Source organism: Leptopilina boulardi, unplaced genomic scaffold, assembly GCF_019393585.1.
Source record: "Leptopilina boulardi isolate dan_hultmark-lab unplaced genomic scaffold, ZJU_Lbou_2.1 LbouV2_30, whole genome shotgun sequence".
NCBI lineage: Eukaryota > Metazoa > Arthropoda > Insecta > Hymenoptera > Figitidae > Leptopilina > Leptopilina boulardi.
In genome coordinates, this window is record NW_026137863.1 from 1,222,074 (window position 1) to 1,242,609 (window position 20,536).

General features: G+C 26.4%; 1 protein-coding gene across 3 annotated transcripts in view; it reads left to right on the forward strand.

The window, feature by feature from the left end:
- The window catches only part of LOC127282459 (thyrotroph embryonic factor), a 123,971-nt gene that overhangs the window by 60,682 nt on the left and 42,753 nt on the right, over positions 1-20,536 (forward strand). Inside the window, exon 1 of one of the 3 annotated variants that reach the window (XM_051306699.1) lies at positions 5,707-6,973. The exons of the other annotated variants lie outside the window; for them this stretch is intronic. Within the exon in view, the coding sequence (XP_051162656.1) occupies positions 6,676-6,973 (298 nt within the window). The 5' untranslated portion in view covers positions 5,707-6,675. Of the gene's footprint in view, positions 1-5,706; positions 6,974-20,536 lie in introns of those variants that run through there. 3 annotated transcript variants of the gene reach the window in all.

Consider the following 20,536-nt stretch of genomic DNA (forward strand, 5'->3'; position numbering starts at 1 on the left):
CACACCACTTCCTCCTACTGCGTTCGACCCACTTTTCATCTTGTAAATTGGGCCAAAACTTTTGTTGAGATTTATAGTCTTGGATTGCCTTTTTCATCTCTTGGTGACTCTCTTTCTCTTCTTTATTATATACATTTGAAACTCGACTTTGGCAACCAATAAAAATTCTTTCTTACATTGAACAAAAAATTTATTTAATTCAAATAATCGATTATTACACTCAGAAAAATGGTATATTTGTCTCCGAGCTTACTAACTCATTTATTTGTTGCAAATATATTTCATTTCATTGAAAGAAAAAATTTATTTGAGCCAAAGAAAAATTTATTTCTGACAAATAAAATTTTTATTTACGCCAAATAAATATAAGTTAGTAGGCTCTGAGACAAATATACGTTTATTTAACTCAAATATATTTTATTTGGTTCAAATAAATCATTTCTCTGGGTTTATGAAATATTTACTTGAAACAAATAATTTTTAGTTGAATTAAATAAACTATATTTGAATCAATAATTTCTGTATTTGAAACAAATATATCATATCAAATAATAATTATTTGATACAAATAAATATATTTATTTGATACAAATAAATATATTTATTCGATACAAATAAATATTTATTTGAATCAAGTGAATTTTTTTCAGTGTATATTTATTTGTATGAATAAGCTATAGAAATGAAACAGGACACTATATTCAATCAAACTAATTTTTCTCAAAATCAGAGAAAATTTTAAGATCGCAGTAAAAAAACTGATTTTTAGCCAAATAAGACTGATTCTGTAACAATTTTAATCTAAATTTTGCTTCTGTCTTTTCTTTTTCTCTTTATATACGTATTATAAATTTACTTGCAAGTTACGCTGAAATCGTGCGGAGTGAAAGGGGCAGAATCAACAGGTTGCCGGATACTCTTTTTCATCCCGCGCGCAACCATTAAAAGAACCACTGGTTTTTTAATCTTTAGAATCAGAAAATTCGATGTCGAATTAAGCTCTATAGTCAATAAAAAAAACATTGATTTTCCAAAATTGAATTTAAAAAAAAAAAATTCTATTTGTTATTTTATTCACTAAAGAAAAAAAATTGTTTCAAATAATCGGTTACTTGACTATTATCAAATAAATATTTACTTAAAACAAACAATTTTCATTTCGATTTTGTATTTGAAAAAATACTTAAATAATATAATTATTTGGTTCAAGTAAATATTTCTTTGACAACAGTCAAGTAATCGAGTATTTGAAAATAAATTTTGTATTTTTTCTTCTTTAAATTAGTTGAAAATTAACAAATCATTAATCCATTAATTGATGCTCATCTATATAAAAGGAATTTTTGTGCGTCTAGAAGGAAAAAGTAGAAAGTATTTTAAAATAATGTGAAGTAATACGCGCACGGTCAGCAATAAAGTGTTACTTTTTCTCATTATAAGATATCACTTTTATTCTCTCTCTCTATATATATATATATAACTTTTATAATCTGTGAAATGTCAACAAAATTTTTCTCTTTTAATATGAAAAGAAAGTTCCTTTTCCACATCGCTCACATGTATGTAAATATATTGATTGCAACATATAATTTTATCTATTATACCATTTCTATATAAAAAATACGGGGAACTTGATTTTATATAGAGGGAGAAAAGGAAGACGAGCATAATATTTTTTTTGTGCCCTGTTTCTTTATTTTTTATTATTTTTTTTTAGCAAGAAACGAACTTCTTGATCCATTTCCGCGTTCACGAAATCAGGATTAGCTTCAGGACCGGTTTCAGTGATTCAGTCTCCAAACCCAGAAATCAAGTTGGGCTTCTCTCTTTCTCTCTCTCTCAACCTCACCAGTCCAAATTTGCAAAAATCTAAGAATTAAGTAGTCTCTTCTTTTGTTTTTTTAACTACTTTTTTTAATTTTTCGACTCATATTCTTTTTCTATATTCTGTGCAGAAATTGAAATGTGGGCCTGATGGGGTACTGTCCAGATTTCCCTATCTCCAATCTAGCCCTTCTCTGAAAAACTGACTAGTGCCCTAAAAGACTGTTACGCTCGAGGGTGAATTTACTAGTTAAAAACGTGTACACTTAACTACCGGTAATACACCTCATATTACCCTTATTACTAAGTACTACACGTTATTACAGTTTAATACACATTATTACAGATAGTAACTAATGCCACAGTAACTAATGCCACAGTAACTAATGCCACAGTAACTAATGCCACAGTAACTAATGCCACAGTAACTAATGCCACAGTAACTAATGCCACAGTAACTAATGCCACAGTAACTAATGCCACAGTAACTAATGCCACAGTAACTAATGCCACCACAGAAAATTAAAAGGCATTAAAATAAGCTGCTGTAAAAAAGTCTGTAATATTTCCACAGAAAATTAAAAGGCATTAAAATAAGCTGCAACGCTTATTTTAATGCCTTTTAATTTTCTGTGGAAATATTACAGACTTTTTTGCGTTATTACAGCACCGTAATAACGCATTATTACACGGTATTACACGTTATTACACAAGTATTACAGGAAGAGTGTACACTTGACTACCTGAGTAAATTCCCCCTTGGTTACGCTATTCCCCACCAATACCCTACGAAAAACTCATCAGAGCCTTGTCAGTTGACTTTTCAATTGCCCTATTTTTCCAAATTATTTTCATTTTAAATAAATTATAGTTTTTACAATTTTTTTATTTTATATCCATCTCTCGTTCTCTCGAAATAGATATAAAAACTCTCTTGACGTTAACAGTTTTTTTTTTGTTTTTTTTTAAAATACAGAGTTGAATTTTTAAAAGTAAAATCGACTGAATTGGCCCTAACTCTCTCTTTTTTGTATGTTTCTCCTCTTTTTTTTCCACATTTCGCCAAGCGCATATAGCTCTGCAGACACTTTCGATTTTATCCGCTTTCAATTTTATTCCAAGTGAGACAATAATATGTACCGTTAATTTACCCAAAAAAAAAGAAAACAGAAAAAAATTCTCTTGTCTATCAAAAAGTCCAGAAAAAAGTAGATCGAGAAAATTTTTCAAGGACTATGACTCTCAATATAATAATAATAATAAAAAAAACTAAATTTCTACTGTTAGATACAGTGAAAGGACGAATAGAAAACATTTTTATCAAATGCGACAATTAAATAAAGAAACAATTATATTTTTTTCCCCCTTTTTGTTTCGTTTGATTTTATTCTAATTCAAGGATAGAGAGTAACAGTAACTAATTCCGAGTTCTTGAAGTAAAACCTTATAAATTGTGTAATTAAACGGTTTTTTTTTTATTTTGCTTTACAAAAAAAAAAAAAAAAAAAAAAATTAACTACTTTAATATGTGTGTTCAATAAATGCCTGATACGAATTTTTTTTTTTTTTTAATAATTTGACTAATTGTAAAGATAAAAAAATATTTTATAAAAATAACTAATGAAATTAATTACTCAATTTAAAATTTAGAATATTTTATTTTTTTTATTTCAAACCGTTACCATAACAACCGTTTCCATGGCAACCGTCTCCATAGCAACCGTTACTATGATAACAGTTAGTTACTATGGCAAAAGTTACTATGGCAACATAGTAACCTTTTCCATTATTGTTACCATACACAGAGAAAAATGGAAAAACGAATAAAGTAACTTTTACTACTTTAAAAGTAAAACCGAAATTGTTCACAGTTTTTTTGCATTTCTAGCAATTTTTACTCCAGAAATAGTAAAATTTACTATTTCCAAAATAATTTTTACTATTTTAGGAGTAAATTTTACTATTTTCGGAGTAATTTTTACTATTTCTGAAGTAAAAATTGCCAGAAATGCTCAGAAACTGCGGACAGTTCCGGTGTTACTTCTGAAGCAGTAAAAGTAAATTTATTTGTTTTTCCATTTTTCTCCGTGTAGCAATTATTATTATTATTACACTGTAAAAAAGGGAGTTAGATTTTAACTCGCAATTGGACTCCATAAAAGTCACACCATTTTGGATTTGAAGCAAAGGGAGTTAATTTTATGCTTTGGGAGTTAATACTAAGAGTGTTAATCTAGTGTTAACTTGCTTTTGGAGTTGATTTTAAATCCAAAAATTTTACTTTCAACCCTTGTTGCCATTAACTCTCCAAATTTTTGTACAGTGTATTATATTTATTACTCTTAACTATTTGTTTTAGTCTCAATGTATTTTTACTCAATATTGGGAGTAAAATTTGTACATTGTAAAAGAAAAGGAGTTGAATTTCAACTCCCTAGGGGATGCTATAAAAGTCCCACCCTTTTGAAGTTGAAGCGAAGGGAGTTAATGCTTTACGATTTAATATTATACCTGAGGAGTTGGTTTTAAAGAGTTAATTTAATTATTAACTCCCTTTTTGTGTTGATTTTTAACTCCCAACTCCCAGTAACGTTAACTCCCTAATTTTTTTTACAGTGAAGAGTTAAAAATTAACTCTAAAATTGAGTTAACCTTAGATTAAATATAGTATTACAACTGTAAAAAAAATTAGGGAGTTAACGTTATTGGAAGTTAGGAGTTAAAAATGTAATACTATTTAATGCAAGGTTAACTCAATTTTAGAGTTAATTTTTAACTCTTCACTGTAAAAAAATTAGGGAGTTAACGTTACTGGGAGTTAAAAATCAACTCAAAAAGGGAGTTAATAATTAAATTAACTCAATAAAACTAACTCCCTAGGCATAAAATTAACTCGTAAAACCCTAACTCCCTTCGCTTCAACTCCAAAATGTGTTGAACTTTTATAGCATCCCCTAGGGAGTTGAAATTCAACTCCTTTTCTTTTACAGTGTACAAATTTTACTCCCAATATTGAGTAAAAATACATTGAGAGTAAAAAAAAAGTTAAGAGTAATAAATAGAATACACTGTACAAGCATTTGGAGAGTTAATGGCAACAAGGGTTGAAAGTAAAATTTTTGGAGTTAAAATCAACTCCAAAAGCAAGTTAACACTAGATTAACTTAGTATTAACTCCCAAAGCATAAAATTAACTCCCTTTGCTTCAAATCCAAAAGGATGTGACTTTTATAGCATCCCCTAGGGAGTTAAAATTCAACTCCTTTTTTTTACAGTGTATAACTAATCCCATTTGAACGCAATTCACGTATTGTATTATAGCGCATGTAAATTATACAAAGAAAAGTGAATTGGAAAACTTTGATCATAATCATCGGTGAAAAAAAAAGCAAAGCAAAAAAAAAAAAACAAACAAACCTAGAAAAATGAAATCTAGTTCCTGGACAAAATAAATGTAGAGTACTAGTGTTTCCGGAATCCCCGACCAATCTTTGTGGCAATGCGGAAGCCCATCATGATTGCAATGATCGGAGGGGGGGGGGGTGGGGGTAGGGGGGTTATTGGATTGGTTCTTCAGCGTCGTCACAACTTTGGTATCGTTGGTTGGCTGCATGTTTAACACTAGACAGAAAGGCGCAGATAAAATCGTGAAAGAAAAAGTGAGAGAGAGAGAAAACCAGACACACGAGAGATTGTGGGAAGTCGCATTGAGGATCAAGTGGGGAACGTGTAACGGCGCCATCCAGTGGAGAGGGGGAAGGGGGGGGATTGGGGGCGGACTGACGAGTAAAGTAAGGTTAGAATCGCGGAGAGCTCTCCTCGCGATCCCGCGGCGCAGTGTCTTTTCGGACGTCGCGCGTTCGAGACACATTCTCGATAAAAAGAAAGAGAGAGACAGAGAGAGATAGATCCTTGAAGAATCTGGAGAAGAAAAAAAAAAAAAAAACATCCTTCGAGCGACGTCCTAGACACCTTCAGGTCATCTCTCCTTCCCTCAATTTTTTTCTCCCCACCACCATTTTTTTTTCAATCTCATCACCAATCAAAATCAATTCCCGCCACTTTTTTTTTTAAAAACATTTTCTAAACCAATAAACAATGATGCGTGTTTCGTTCATGAAAACTTGGATAAAGTTTTGACAGTCGTGAACGACTGCGCGCGCGTGTCATTCAATTTTTTTTCGGGAACTTTAGTCAAAAATCCGGTTGACAATTGTAAATCCGGATCTTCGAGGTTGTTCTACTGAAGAAAAAGGATTTTTTTTTTTAAAAAAAAAAAAAGGATAGTGATTATTTTTTTTAAGTGTTATTGTGATCATCTGTGGATTAAAAAAAAAAGAAACAGGTTTCTGTGTTTTTTTTTAAGGATCCTTGAATTAAAAAGTGATTGGAGAACTTCTAGTGATCATCATAGAACTCAAGGACATCACATAAATTCCGTGTATATTTTGCAAAATTTTTTTTTTTTTTTTTTTCCCAATGGTATTGAGAACACTTCTCTAATATTGTGATCCTAAAGGAAGAATTTTATTTTCAATGTTTTTTCAATTGAATAATTGTGTAATTATGAAGGAATAAAATTGACCTACTACAGGATATAGAGGAAGAAATTTCAAAGTGTTGTTTTCGCAATCAAAAATCCTGGAGAAGAAGAAAAAAAAGAAAAAAAGTGATTGATAAACAATTGATCGAATAATTGAGGAGAGAATTTTTTTAAAAGTGATTTTGTGAGACAGTGATAATTATAGTGACTCGGGTGATAGAATTGTTAACGTTTTTTTTTTTTTTTTTTTTTTTTAATTTTATTTTTTTAATTTTTCGGGGATTAAATGCAACAGTGATAAAAACCGGATGAGTTGCGCTATGGAGTATCAGCAATTGGCGCCGCCTCCGGTACCGGGAGTGTTGCATCAGGCGCATCATCCACAACAGCATCAGCCTTCTGGTCCACAACCCCATCCTCATATCGTTGTTGCGCCGGCCCATCAACAACAATCACAACCTCCACCACCGGCACTTCCGCCACTTCCGCCAACATCACACGCCCACCAAGTTCACGCACCCCTGCCATCAATTCATTCTGACAGTGCTAGTTCACGTTGGAATCAGTATCAACATCTTTGGCGACAACATCCCATGTACATAAATGGTACGATTTTTTTTTTACGATGATGATGATGATCAAAGTTCCATTATTTTTAGGGCTCTAGGAAATCAGAGTAGATCCAGATTAATGTATCTTGGATATTTCCGAAAAATTGTTTTACAAAAGTAGAATTTACGAGATAATTTTTAATTTCATTTTAATTGCAATTTTTCTTTTATAAAATTCACATTTAAGAGAAGGAGAAGAAACGAAAATTTCACACCCAGAGAAATAGGCAAAAAAAAAATCTTCACCTAGATCAGCGATATGTTTCATTATAATAGCAAAAGTTTTCCCTATTCTAGAGAAATATATCGCTGTTCCAGGTGAGGATTTTTTTTTGCGTGAATAATATATTTGTCTCAGAGCCTAAAAAAATATTAAATAGATTCAAAAAAAAATTTTATTTGATTTAATTAAATTTTTATTTGATTTAAATAAAGAAATTTATTTTCGCCAAATAAATTGGCTAGTAGGCTGTGAGAGAAATATACGTTTATTTAACTTAAATATATTATATTTGGTTCAAATAAACTATTTCTCTGGGTTCTTTCACATTTGAAAGAAGGAGAAGAAACGAAAATTTCACACCCAGAGAAATAGGCAAAAAAAAATCTTCACCTAGATCAGCGATATGTTTCACTAAAATAGCGAAAGTTTTCCCTATTCTAGAGAAATATATCGCTGTTCCAGAGAAACTTATCGCTGTTCCAGGTGAGGATTTTTTTTGCGTGAATAATATACTTGTCTCAGAGCCTAAAAAAATATTAAGTAGATTCAAAAAAATTTTTATTCGATTTAAATTTTTTATTTTTATTTGATTTTTATTTGATTTAAATAAAGAAATTTATTTACGCCAAATAAATGGGCTAGTAGGCTGTGAGAAAAATATATACGTTTATTTAACTTAAATATATTATATTTGGTTCAAATAAACTATTTCTCTGGGTGCAGTTATTGTTTATTAATTATTAACTATAAAACAACACAGAAAAAAAAATTATTTATTTCAAATAATCGATTACTTGACTATTATCAAACAAATATTTACAGGAACCAAATAATTTTTATTTAAATTAAATAAATTGTATTTGAACCAATTATTTCTGTATTTAAACCAACTATTTTTGTATTTGAACCAATTATTTCTATATTTGAAATAGATATCGTTAAATTGACTCAAATAATAATTATTTACACACAGAGAAATGATTTATTTGTATCAAATAAAATATATTTGAATTTAATAAAATATATTTGAATTAAATAAAATATATTTGAATTAAATAAAATATATTTGAATTAAATAAACCTATATTTGTCTCAGAGCCTACTAACTTATTTATTTGGCGTAAATAAAAAATTTTACTTGTCATAAATAAATTTTTCTTTGGCTCAAATAAATTTTTTATTTAAATGAAATAAAATATATTTGCAACAAATAAATGAGTTAGTAGGCTCGGAGACAAATATTACATTTCTCTGAGTGTAATTGAAATATATATTTATTTGATTATAGTCAAGTAACCGATTATTAGAATCAAATAAATTTTTTTTCAGTGAAGAGAAAAACGCCTTTTTGTACAAAAGTACTCTAATTAAAATTAAAAATATAAAAAAGTATCAAAAAAAATTACTGAAGCAAAAAGTGAACTATTTAAAAAAAACACCTTGGCGGTTAAAATAAATTTGATCACATAAATATTTGTTTAATACAATAATAATAAAAATAAAATAATATTATAAATTCTATTAAATCAAAATTCAGTTCAAAAGAAAAATTCTGCCAAATAAAAAATTCTTTTGAGAATTTTTGTTTGAATGAATTTTCCAGATTATAAACTGCTAGGATTAAATAGTTCAAAATAATTTTCAACTAATGCATTTTTTTAAAACAAAATTTAAATTTTTAACAAAATTATTAAAAATTTATATTATGTTCAGTGGGAGAAATAACTTAATTAAGGTTCCTCGATTTTATCCATCAGAGAAAGTTGAGAGATCAATTTTCAAGATGTTGCATCATTTTTTGAAAGACCATAAAAAAAAATTTTTTTCAAATGAAAATGTATAATATTATTAAATCAAATTATTTTTATATTTTCTATTTTTATTTTTTATTTTTAAATTTAATTTTTTGCGAATAAATATAATATTTTGGTAATAATTACATTTTTTTTTTGCTATGAAATTAAAATACTTTTAAAAATCGCATTTATTCATTTGTTAACAATTTTTATATTTAATTATTGCTAGTGTCAATCGATTATACAATTTCCCAGCTTAATAATCATTTGATTATCGTTATCTGTTTCATCATCAGAATTTAAAATTTGCAAATCGTATTCATTAAATAACAGAAAAATTTTAAAATTAAAAATAATTTTCTAAATTCTTCAAATTTGATTCTAATTTAAATAAAAAATAAAAAAATAAATAAACCTAAAATTAAACAATCGAAATAGTAGTAAAGTTGAAATATAAATTTTTCTATAAATAATTCAACGATAGAGTTATTTTTAATTTTGACTATTTATTTAAAACTCCTCTGGACATTCGAATCGATGATGAAAGTAGTTTGAAATTGGGTCAGTCAAAAAAAGTGAAATTTCTCTGTCTTAATTTTAATACACGTTATATATATATGTGAAAAAAAATGTGAAACTTAACATTTTATTGATAATAAGGATTGAAATATAATGATAATAATAATAATAATATATAATGTCTAGGTAAATATGCAAATGTTAAATAATTTTATAAAAATAGTATCAATAGATTAATATTTAATGATTAATATTTAATTCATCTTTATTTAACTATAAAAATTTTTCAAGGTTCTTGTAATTAAATTATCAGTAGATAAGAAACTTGCAAGTATATTACACATTTTTCTAGAATGTTTATTTATATATAAATATAATTATATTTTTATAATGAATAAATATTTATATAAATAATATATTTATAATATTGCAAATAATATATAAATAATATTTTAATAATAAATAAATAATTATTATAATTGTATTTTTATAATTAAAGAAATAATCATTTTCGCAAAAATTGTAATATTTGACAAAAAATTCAAAATTATTTATTTGCAAAAAATCGTTAAAGTGAATATTAAGGATTATAATATTATTTCTAAAAATTTCTTTAAAAAAAAAAGTTTAAGAACCTTGAATACAAAAAATTTATTCTATTTTGCATTTCTAGATAAAATCTTGAGTTGAAACATTTGCTTTTTTTAATTTCAAAATTAATTGATATGTACAGTAGTTTATTTTTATTTAAAAAAAAAGAAAAAGGGAATCTAAAGTACATGATGATTTTATCATTTTGATAAGTGGATAGAGAGTTACTGACAGAAATCGGTTTTAAATATTATTTGTTTTTTTTTTTTTTAATTTTCTTTTTCTTTTTTTTTTAGTTTTTGATCTAACCGTTGCTATTAGGTTTCAAGTAAGATCATTCTGATGAGACTTCCAACTTTATTAGATTAGGCTGCATTACTGCATTAGTTTCGAGATGCAATTAGAGTAAATTGTAGTGTATTCAAGTGCAAAAGGCTTCCTAATCAGAACCTTCAGCTTTTTATAGTCTAACTTTTAATAGTTTTCCAGGAGAAACGAAATATTATTATTTTATATTATTATTATTACAGTATTAATTCTTCCTCTCATATATAGAATTTTATTGCAATAAAAGTAGTTAATTTTTTACGATTCTTCTAAATATCCATCAAATTTTTTTTTTTTTTTTAATGTTATTTTTTTCACATTCCTCTCGCGATATTTCCTTTCTAAATATATTTTTTTAAAAATTTTTTTCTAATTTTATTAATTTTAAAAATATTTAAATTTCAACGTAATTTTTTAATTTTTTTATAAAAAAATGAAAATAATTGTAATAAAAAAATAATAATTTAATGATTATTAAAAAAAATTAAAAAAGAAGAATTAAAAAATAATTTTTTTCAATTCATTTAATTTTTAATTTTCAGAAGCGTGTTATATTTTCTGATACGAAATGTAAATATTTTTATATCTATACAACTGTCTTTCTATTCGTTTTGCGCCACTGTCAAGTGTGAATATTATAATTGTGACAAGACTTGTGAGTTTAAAATTAACTATACTATTTGTATTCTTTCTTTGAAAGGCATTAAAATCTCACTGCACTTGAGAAATTCTTTTAAACGAACGTTTAGTGAATTTTAAAGGCAAGGAAAAAAAGAGGGGGGAGGGGGAATTTATTTTTAATTCTCACTTTCAGGAGAAATTGAATTTTTTTTTTATTATATTTTTTTTTGTTGATAAAAATTAAAACTTCGAAAAAATCAAAATGTAATTAATTTTAATAGGTAAAAATAAATAATTTTCTTTTGGTTAAATTAAAAAAAAAAACAAAATTTGTTGTCTGAAAACCTGTTTTAGAAATTTAAATTCTTTAAATGTGAAAGAAAATTTTTTTTTTAAATAAGAGATTAATGATTTAAAGATACGATACCGTGTTGTTAAGACGGAAGCAATAGACAGGAAAGTTTATATCTCTAATGATAATTTCTCACCACGGAAGTCTTTTCTGTTTTCAGTTGTTCTTTTATTTTTATTATTTATTTTTTTTATTTTACTTCCTTTCTAATTTCTATATATATATATGTGTGTGTGTGTATTTTTTTTTATATAAATATATATACGTTTCTTCGCGAGCTCGTAAATTTCTGGCGGGAAATATTTTCAAATGCACCTCCCTGACATTAATCGTTAGATTGCATATTGGCGAGAGTGTAAGTGCGAATGATTCACAATCCTGATTTCCATGAGTACACACGTGAACCGGTACTCATCGTATTCTCAATAATCCCAAGGCTCTTCATATTTACATCCACCCACGTCTTTAAAAACTTTTTTTTTTTCTTTCCCTCTCACATTTCTCATCTAAAAATTGTCACCTTTCTCTAGAAATGAAATCGAATTTTAATTAATTGGTTGAATTTAATTTTTATTTTTTAAACTTTCTATATTTTTTATTTATTATTCTTGAATTAAATATAATAAATAATAAATATAATAATAATAGTAATAATAATAATAATAATAGTAATAATAATAATAATAATAGTAATAATAATAATAATAATAATAATAATACCTAATAATAAATAGATAATAAAAAAATCAAAATGAAAAAAACGAAAAACTGTTTTTTTATTGTCTCGACACATCCTTTTGTTTATTGTTTTTTTTTTTAAATGGTACGTAATTTTTTGTGTCGTAAAGAATAAAAACTGTTTTGCATTTAAAAAAAAAAAGAAATAATTTATCCATATATAGAGAAAAAGTGAAAAATATTTTTAAAATTGAAAAATTAGTTTTTTTAAAAAAAAAAAAATCAATATTTCACCTTTGAAAAGGATAGTTATTACTCCTTATCGCTGTTTTTAGCGAAAAATATATGAAAGAAGGTCTTATCTTGAAACCTCGGAACGTATAGGCATCAGAAAAGAATCATTGTCAATATCGGCCTCGAGTCTTTTGCTTACTCATCATATTCAGAAACGTTTTTCAATTTTTCATTTTTTTTTTCAAAAAATTAATCGTTTATGAATTATTATATGTATATAACAATTAATTTTATTTTCTTTTAAACAAAGATAATTTTTGAACTATTTCATTTGTTTGGCATTTTTTTAATAATTCTTTTAATTGCCCTTTTGATTTTTTTAATTAATAAAAATAATAATAATAATTAATAATTATTAAAAAATTTTAATTCAACAGATTTAAAAATATTAAAAAGATCCATACTTAAAATTATTTGATTAAAATTGAATATTTCAATAATTATTTTTATAATTATTATAATTATTATTACTATTATTATGAGCCACATATAAATTTTGCTATAATTTTATCTTTTTCGAGATAAATAAAGCACAATATATTATCTATTATGCTTCTTAAAATCGATAAAATATCTCATACTTTTGATTAGAACAATCCATCATTCATTGAATTACTTTCAAGATTAATTAGAAAATATATTGATAAATATATTACAACAACTGAAAGTAAAATAAAAAATTTTTTACTTTCGTTGTGAATTATTTTCAATTATTTCAAAAATCTTGTCCCGTCTATAAATAATAAATAAATAAAATTTAATTTTTATTAAAATTTCATAGTTATTTTTTAATGTAAAAAATAATGTCAATTTTTTGGAATAAAAAAGAAATTCAAAGAATTCACAAAAAAGAAAAAATAAATTGTTGGGCTGAATTTTTCCAATCGCAATAAGACAAAAAAAAAAAATAGTGTAAAATGCACAAGAAGACACACAAGTAAATCTAACTCTTGAGGAGAAGTCCAAAGTTGTTATATGCGACATGAATAAAATATTTCCAAATGGTGAGGGTCGAGGTAGTGTGTAGGAATTGCAAATTTAACTACCATATTCGTTAAATTTAAATATCCTGCTTATCATTTCTTGACATATGTTTCTCCCATTTTGTGAAAAAAATTTTCAAAAAAAAAAAAGAAAAAGAAAAAAGAATAAAAATTAAATTGACAGGATTTATTTTGATAAATTTATATAACAAAAGTGAAGTGATTAAAAAAATGAAAGTCTTTTATTTTCATTTAATTTTAGCTTATTTTAATAAAGATATTAAATTAATAGCATTGCATTTTTTAAATATACGTTTAAAATAGAATTTACTATACTGCTATGTGAATTTTACTGAACTGTATTGTTAATATTACCATATTAGTAAAGTAAAAATTACCATACAGAATTGTAATTTTTTTTTAAAAGTACACTCAGAGAAATTGTATATTTGTCTCCGAGCCTACTAACTCATTTATTTGTTGCAAATATATTTTATTTCATTGAAATAAAAAATTTATTTGAGCCAAAGAAAAATTTATTTCTGACAAATAAAATTTTTATTTACGCCAAATAAATAAGTTAGTAGGCTCTGAGACAAATATACGTTTATTTAATTCAAATATATTTTATTTGGTTCAAATAAATCATTTCTCTAGGTGTACTGATAAAAAAAATTTATTTGATTCAAATACTCGATTACTTGACCTTTATCAAATAAGTATTTATTTGTATCAAATAATTATTATTTGGGGATGGTATTTGTTTCAAATACAGAAATTATAGGTTCAAAAATTTATTTAATTAAAATATAAATTATTTGGTTCAAGTAAATATTTATTTGATAATAGTCAAGTAATCGAGTATTTAAATCAAATAATTTTTTTTTTCAATGTGTGAACTCAACTGAAATAAAAGTAAAATTTACCATACTGTTTTGTAATCTTTACCATACACAAAATAATATTCACTATATAGCATTGTATGTTTCATTAAAATAAATTTAAATTATATTTAATATCGATAAATACATTTAAATTTTTAAAAAAAAGTTTCAATAAAATATTATTGTATTATAGACATATAAATAATAGAAAAAAATTTTCAAAAATGAATTTAAATTAATCGATTTTCCTTGAACATTTCATTCAATTGACTCTATTGCGAGTTAAAATATTTATGTTGACTTTAAATTCCGCCCCTTAATTATTTCTATCAATGGTCCAAAACAGGTTAAAAGCTTTCAAGCCTAGAGGCCATGGGTATATAAATTAAAAAAAGAAAAAAAAAAGTGGCAATATAATGAAGAAGTGTAAATGTGTTTATTTATTCGCAATTGATATGACCGGCGAGCAAACAACTTTCTATATACGCATGATTATCGTAAGAAAACGTGAAAAAGGATGAAAGCTTTCTTATTGATATTGAAAAAGATAGTGTATATATATATATATATATATATTTGTGCGTGAAACGGTGTGCACGAGCCAATTTCACGCTGAACGCGTTTTTAGCATTTTGATCGTGTGCTGGACGACGTTTATTGGCGGATAGATGAAGTCACTTAACTCAGTTAGCCCTGATGGGTACATATACTATATATATATATATATATATGTACACACTATCCATGCACAACGACCTAATCACACGCATATAGACCCACTCTAATACTATTTCAATTCTAAACGTCTCTTGAATTATTGTATGTATGTATTCTTTTTTTTCCTCTTCATTGTGCACAAATTTTATAATTTATCATACTCGGATCGAAAATTTAATTTTCATTTTATTTTTTCTCTGTATATGTATAATTCCACTGAAAAAGAAATTTTTTTTTATTCAAATAGTTGGTTACTTGACTATTATCAAATAAATAATTATTTTTATCTAATAATTATGAATCAATTAAATGTTACATTTGTTTCAAATACACCCAGAGAAAAATTATATTTAAACCAAATATTTTTTTATTTGAGTTAAATTAATTTATATATTTGTCTCAGCATCAACTAGACTTTTTATTTGTTTTAAATAAAAATTTTATTCGACACAAATAAAACATATATTTGAGACAAATAAAATTTTATTTAAACCAAATAAAATTTATTTACACAGTTTTCTAGAAAGGATCAAATTGAACCCGAAGTGGATCAAATTGATCTAAAAATTTGGATCAATTTTTGATTTGATCCGCATTTTTGGATCAATTTGTTGCAATTTGACACTTTTAGGTTAACAGTGATTCAAACAAATAAAAATTCTAGTTGATGCTGAGACAAATATATTTTTTTTTCTGGATGTATAGAAATTATTGGTTCATGTACCGAAATTTTTGGTTCAAATACAATTTATTTGATTCAAATAAATATTTATTTGTATCAAGTAAATATTTATTTGATTCAAATAAATATTTATTTGTATCAAGTAAATATTTATTTGATTCAAATAAATATTTATTTGTATCAAGTAAATTTTATTTGTATTAAATAAATTTTTCTTTCAGTGTATATATATATATATGTATTTGAATTTATCACTATAATGATACTAATTATTATTATCATCATTGTTTTATTATATTATTGTCATTATCTTAGGCGCATTTTATCAGATATACAAAGGTGCACATCGGGGCTTTTGAGAGAGACGTTTACAATGAAAGGAGGGGCAACACATATGCCTCACCCGTCCTGCCTCCCACTCACGCACATATTGTCTTCGTAATATATAAATGCTCCTGTAAAAATAGAACGATCAAATTGAGCTATTCGACTCATTATAACAATGTTACGTGTGCAATAATATTCTAGTTATAATGGGAGTGTACACCTCAATCAGCATACGACCCTGATGATCTAAGGCCCATCGAGGTCAAGTGGTCCCAAAAATTCCGTACCAAATAAATTGAAAATTGTAAATTTTACAATAGTGTATTGTAAAATTCACTTTTTATTTCTCAGTAATGTTTAGAATACTGTACGGTAAATTTATGATTAATTCATTAAATTACACCCAGAGAAATGATTTATTTGAACCAAATAAAATATATTTGAATTAAATAAACGTATATTTGTCTCAGAGCCTACTAACTTATTTATTTGGCGTAAATAAAAATTTTATTTGTTAGAAATAAATTTTTCTTTGGCTCAAATAAATTTTTTATTTCAATGAAATAAAATATATTTGCAACAAATAAATGAGTTAGTAAGCTCGGAGACAAATATACCATTTCTCTGAGTGTAATAATAATAAATTTAGTATTAGGGAAAAACTAAATTACCACTTCAGAGAAATTTACAAAACTGTAGTTAGTAAACTTTACTTTATTATAAAAAATTATACAAAATCGTATATAGTAAAATTTACAAAACCGTACAGTAAAATTTATACTTTAATAAAAAGAAAACGTCTCTGCAGTAGTTTAAAGTTTATCGCATTTAGGGAATGTTTTTTTTTTTTGTTAAAGTGTAAATTTTACTGTACAGTTTTGTAAAATTTACACCACTTTAGTAAGGTTTAAGATAAAGTCTTAATACACAGAGAAAAATAGAAAAAGGAATAAATTAATTTTTACTACTATAAAAGTAAAATCTGAACTGTCTGAAGTTTCTGCGCATTTCTGGGAATTTTTACTCCAAATATAGTAAATTTTACTATTTCAGGAGTTAAAAATTGCAAGAAATGCGCAGAAACTGTTTACACTTCAGGTTTTACTTTTATAAAGTAGTAAAAAAAAAAATACTAATTCATATATTATTATAAATTTTGGGGGTGATATGTCGGATGACGGTATAAAATAAATATGATTTTATTTGAGAGTAATCAGCGGTTGTTTTCCCGAAAGTCCATGGCCCAGTGACCATAACCCGACCCTGACGAAGGCCGAGCTTAATCCGAGGCCTAAACGAAGCCTCATAAAACAGTGTGTGCCCCCCCTACTTTATGTGTGCGCGGGTGCCGTTGGGGGCACGTGACCTACCATAACCTCCAACTACAGAAACATGCAGTTTTAAACACACGCGCGCGCACAAACACGTGGGTGTAAACGTGTCTCGCGCTAAGTCAACTTTAACAATTGTCGTGTATATAATATCAACTCACAATCGGCTGTCAACTACTGCCATTTTCACTTTTTTTTTTTTTTTTCATTTTTATACATTCATCTAAAAATAATAAAAAATTATTTTACAATTTATCAATTTTAATATTTCATTTAATTTTTCAAATCAAAATTATTTAAATATCTTTTAATTTCACGTACACAGAAAATTAAAAGGCATTAAAATAAGCTGCAACGCTTATTATTTTTATCCAATTTTTGGTTATTTTAATACCAAAATCTGAATTAGTAAAAATATTTACTAATTTAAATTAGTGACTCACTTTTTGCTTTAGAATTAGTTAAATTTTACTAATTGTTAGTAAAAGTTACTATTAATTAGTAAAATTTCACTAATTCAGAAGCAAAAAGTGAGTCACTAATTCAAATTAGTAAACATTTTTACTAATTCAGATTTAGAGAGTAATATTCCATTCAGATTTTTGGAATATTTCAAATATATGTGGAAGCTTTAGAAATATTCCTAATGTTCAAATGGAATATTTGGATATATTTGATGAATGTTCCTTAAAAATATTTCTAATATTCCAATGGAACATATTAAAAATATTCCTTAGAAATATTATTGAATGTTCCAACGGAATACTGAATAAAAGTTCCTTAAAAATATTTCTAATGTTCCAATGGAATATATTATGAATATTTTTTTAGAAATATTTCTAATATTTCTAGAAATATTCCAATGGAATATGTAATATTTTATCAATATTTCTTAGAAATATTCTTGAATGTTCCAATGGAATATTAAATGAATATTCTTTATAAATATTCCTAATGTTTGGAATATTCGATAAGTTGGAATTAAAATTGATAATTTTTACAAAGTAACATAAAATATGATAATTGAGGTTATTTAACAATAAATAAGATATAAATTTTCAATTGTACTTTTTTCCATAATTTTTAAAATATTTATATATATTTTCCTTGTGTATATATATAATATATATATACTATACGCACTGTAAAATCGCCTTCAGTAGATAAAGAAGTTCTAATCAGACATCTTTGAATTTATTCATTTGAGACTTTCTGATAGCGCAGTGATGTATTTTATATATGGGACGTTTCACGTTAAGCGGGCCACCCCGATGGCCAAAATTGAGAGCTTCCAAAAAAATCGCTTATACCCAAAAATTATTCATATATATAAGTACTTTCAAAAAATATGTGGCCTTTTGAAAAATCCAATATGGCGGCCCTAATATAACCTACAAATGTGTCTAAAATTAAAAAAAGAGGCCTAAAAGTGCTAATAAAAAGGGATTAAATGAGGAAATCACCTATGTATTGGCGGTAAAATTAGCACTAGGATACATACTTTGTATTCCGCAAGCAATACCGGTAATTTGATATTAATTTTCAGAAAATAAATATGGCGGATCCAATATGGTGGAAAAAAAATTTTAAAATGCATCGGATTTGCTTGAAAGTTGTTACTCGGGGGTTTCTGAGGTCGCTGCTGCCGAATCTGATGTTAATTTTCAGAAATTCAAAATGGCGGATCCAATATGGCGGACAAAATTTTTTTAATTCATCAGATTTCGTTGAAAGTTGTTACTCGGGGGTTTTTGGGGTCGCTGATACCGAATCTTTTGTTAATTTTCAGAAATTCAAAATGGCGGATCCAATATGGCGGACAAAAATTTTTTTAATTCATCAGATTTCGTTGAAAGTTGTTACTCGGGGGTTTTTGGGGTCGCTGATACCGAATCTTTTGTTAATTTTCAGAAATTCAAAATGGCGGATCCAATATGGCGGACAAAAATTTTTTTAATTCATCAGATTTCGTTGAAAGTTGTTACTCGGGGGTTTTTGGGGTCGCTGATACCGAATCTATTGTTAATTTTCAGAAATTCAAAATGGCGGATTCAATATGGCGGACAAAATTTTTTTTAATTCATCAGATTTCATTGAAAGTTGTTACTAGGGGGTTTATGGGGTCGCTGATACCGAATCTGATGTGGATTTTCAGAAATTCAAAATGGAAGATCCTATATAGCAGACAATAATTGTTGTGGATAAAAATTTCTTTATTTGTTTCCTTTACTTTTTAATACTTTATTTAAATAATTTTCAAGATCTTTTCATATAATGAGTATGAAAATTTAAAACATGTAAACAAATATTGAAATTAACTTAGGCTAAAAAAGAGTCTAATAATATTCATTAAACCAAATATTAGGCAAAATAAATTCACGAAAATTCTTTATTTTTTACATAAATTAATTTTTCAAGGCTCGCCGTAAAATATTAATACATATCAATAATAACTTAATTAGATAATTATTAAACCAATTGAGGATGAAGTAATTGATGTTTTTTAATTTTTGCTTCCTCATGGAGAAAGTATCTTTATTTTCTACACGGGGCAAACTAAGAAAAAATATTTTTTTAACGCACCATATAAAACTTTCTAAAAACCAAAAACCAATATTAGATACTTTATCAACGATCCCATAAACCCCCTAGTAACAACTTTCAATGAAATCTGATGAATTAAAAAAATTTTTGTCCGCCATATTGAATCCGCCATTTTGAATTTCTGAAAATTAACAATAGATTCGGTATCAGCGACCCCATAAACCCCCTAGTAACAACTTTCAATGAAATCTGATGAATTAAAAAAAATTTTGTCCGCCATATTGAATCCGCCATTTTGAATTTCTGAAAATTAACAATAGATTCGGTATCAGCGACCCCAAAAACCCCCGAGTAACAACTTTCAACGAAATCTGATGAATTAAAAAAATTTTTGTCCGCCATATTGGATCCGCCATTTTGAATTTCTGAAAATTAACAAAAGATTCGGTATCAGCGACCCCAAAAACCCCCGAGTAACAACTTTCAACGAAATCTGATGAATTAAAAAAATTTTTGTCCGCCATATTGGATCCGCCATTTTGAATTTCTGAAAATTAACAAAAGATTCGGTATCAGCGACCCCAAAAACCCCCGAGTAACAACTTTCAACGAAATCTGATGAATTAAAAAAATTTTGTCCGCCATATTGGATCCGCCATTTTGAATTTCTGAAAATTAACATCAGATTC